Genomic DNA, 2579 nt, shown 5'->3' on the forward strand with positions numbered 1-2579 from the left:
GAACACTTTCATACTTGCAGAAACTATTAAAAGAATAGGGTCATGTACATTCAGGTACCCAGCACCTAGATCCAACATTGCTAACATTTTTCCATTTTTGTGTGGCAAAAACTGCACCAACAGATACATGCTTATATGGAGAAAATGGATTATGCATTCATTTTCTGAATGAATGTACATTTTCTCTATATAAACATGTATCTGTTGGTGCAGTTGAACTGTCTAAAAATACATTGCAGATACCATGACCCTTGATTCTTAAATGTAACTTTTTAAGATAAGGACACTCTTCTACCTCATCATCTTTTTCTTTCTTTTTTAAAAAAAGAGACGGGGTTTTGCTCTGTCACCCAGGCTGGAATGCAGTGGCATGATCACTGCTCACTGCAGCCTTGACCTCTTGAGCTCAAATGATCCTCCTGCCTCAGCCTCCTGAGTGGCTAGGACTACAGGTGGATGCCACCATGCCTGGCTAATTAAAAAAAATTTTTTTTTTTTTTTGTAGAGGAGGAGTCTCACTATGTTGCCCAGGCTGGTCTTGAAATCCTGGCCTTAAGCAATCCTCCTGCCTTGACCTCTCAAAGCGCTGAGATTGTAGGCATGAGCCGCTGCGCCTGGCTCCTAGTCATCTTTTGATTCATGCACAGAAAGGTGGAGTCCTGCAGCTAGAATCAGACTATGTGGATTTCAAGTCCTGCTCTGACACCAGCTGTGTGGTCTCAGAATCGTATAGCTCTCTGGGTCTTAGGTTTTGCCTCTACAATTGAGGGATTTGGACTAGATCAGTGATTCTTGATTCTGGCTACACAGTAGAATCACCTGGGAATTTTAAATTAATTGCTCTAAAGTACAGCCCAGGCACGGCCAGTTTAAAGAGCTGTGCAGATGATTCTAATATGCAGCCAGGGTAGAGGATCGTTGGACTAAGTAATCTCTGGAGATCTTTCTAGTTCTGTCTTTCTGTGGTTCTGAGTAGCAATGTGGCTTTGCTTTTGGGCCAGGCTCCCTCCTCTGCCCACCTCACAAGGCTTAATGATGTTCTTTGTGCTTGCTGCCCATAGTTCCCGGGCATGTGTGGAATGCTTCATTCGAAAACCATGATGCTGGATGGAAGCTACAGTGAGTCTGAGGCCAACAGCCTGGCTGGGTATCCCAGAAGCCATATCCTAACGGAAGAAGAAAGGCAAGACAAAATAGTGGTCCACCTGGGCCTGAGTGGTGACGCCAACGCTGCCAGAAAGAAGGGGCTTCTGAAGGGCCAGATGGGTTTTCGTATCTTCCAGAACACCCATGCCATTGACAAATACTCTAGGTTGATATTCCCTGCCTCCTACATTTTTTTCAACTTAATTTATTGGTCAGTGTTTTCCTAGGGGTTCCAAGGCTGTTCCTAGAAGAGGGCATAGACATCAAGGGGGCCTGGCCAGTCATTGACAGGTGGACTTGTTGACCACATGCCCCTCACCAGACAGAGCGGCAGCTACTGGACCACCCTGAGCAGCACTCATCTCTCAGAGGAGCCCAGGAGCCCTCCAGCTACCCTGACCCCAGACTTCATGGGGCTACTCCTTGTTCGTGCTATGTCTCATGTCACACTTCACGTCTCTCTGGGACCTTCTGTTCTTGTGTGTGAACTAGTTAACAAGAACTCCCCTCCTATAAATAAGGACTCAAATGCCTCCTAGACATTCTTAGACCCTCAGGATGTCTAGGATTCAGCTGTGGAGGGAAAAGGAAGAACTGAAGTGCAAGGTTAGGGGCATTCTGGATAGGAGATAGGAAATTAGGAACAAAAAATCCCCATAAACCTATACAACTGGATTAAGTGCCTACCTAGAAGGGAAAAGAGCTCAGATCCCAGACAGGAAATGATTTGCCTGTGGGAGTATGGCAACCCACAGGATTTTGCAATATTAGAGGAGATTATTCATTTAGCCATCCATTCAACCATTCTTTAAATATCGAGGTCCCACTGTGCATCAGGTACTGTGGAAATGAAAAAATAGAGTCTCTTTCCTTAGAGATCTTCTCTAAGCTGTGCTCATTCTACATGTGGCATGATGTACTTCTGCTCTTTCCCCTCCTTCAACCCCATTTACGCCATAGACCCATTCTGTTTGTTGTTGCTTTTACTCTTTAGCATATAAGGCAGGGTCTGGGAGACGCCAGGTCCAGAACTTTCAACTGTCCTCCTCCAGTGAAGTTACACAGATAGAGCTAATTTTGCCCAGCAATGATGCGTAGCAATGTGCATGGAGTATTGCCAGCCAGGGAAACTCACCCAAGCTCACCACGGTGTACAGTTTTTTTTACTGGGGTCGGTCATGGATTTATGGCTGATTGCCCACATGGCTGACTTTAGTCTTTTGCCCCTCCAGAGGTTGAGCTGGTACCTTGAGGTCCAGGGCACCTATCATAAATCACATTGTTGGCATAGATTACCTGGTGTGGCCCAAGGCCCCAGTAGACAAAGACCCTTCTATCTCACAGGACATTCCAAGGGCACAGAGGTTGCCTCCCAGGAGCTGGGACCAAGGCTCAAACCTTTTTTGGGGCACGGTTAGTCCTTTACTACACAG

At 46.1% G+C, this 2579-nt stretch overlaps 1 protein-coding gene across 2 annotated transcripts in view; it reads left to right on the forward strand.

Moving 5' to 3' along the window:
- Window positions 1-1922, forward strand: part of GABRR2 (gamma-aminobutyric acid (GABA) A receptor, rho 2) — a 69909-nt gene extending 67987 nt beyond the window's left edge. The window contains exon 10 of one of the 2 annotated variants that reach the window (XM_011984433.1): window positions 1062-1916. In XM_011984433.1, coding sequence (XP_011839823.1) covers window positions 1062-1373 — 312 coding nt within the window. In that variant the 3' untranslated portion in view covers window positions 1374-1916. Of the gene's footprint in view, window positions 1-1061 lie in introns of both variants that reach the window. The other variant, XM_011984431.1, reaches the window with a different exon arrangement.
- Window positions 1923-2579: the final 657 nt, after the last annotated feature.

The sequence above is a fragment of the Mandrillus leucophaeus genome, unplaced genomic scaffold (assembly GCF_000951045.1).
Source record: "Mandrillus leucophaeus isolate KB7577 unplaced genomic scaffold, Mleu.le_1.0 Scaffold268, whole genome shotgun sequence".
NCBI lineage: Eukaryota > Metazoa > Chordata > Mammalia > Primates > Cercopithecidae > Mandrillus > Mandrillus leucophaeus.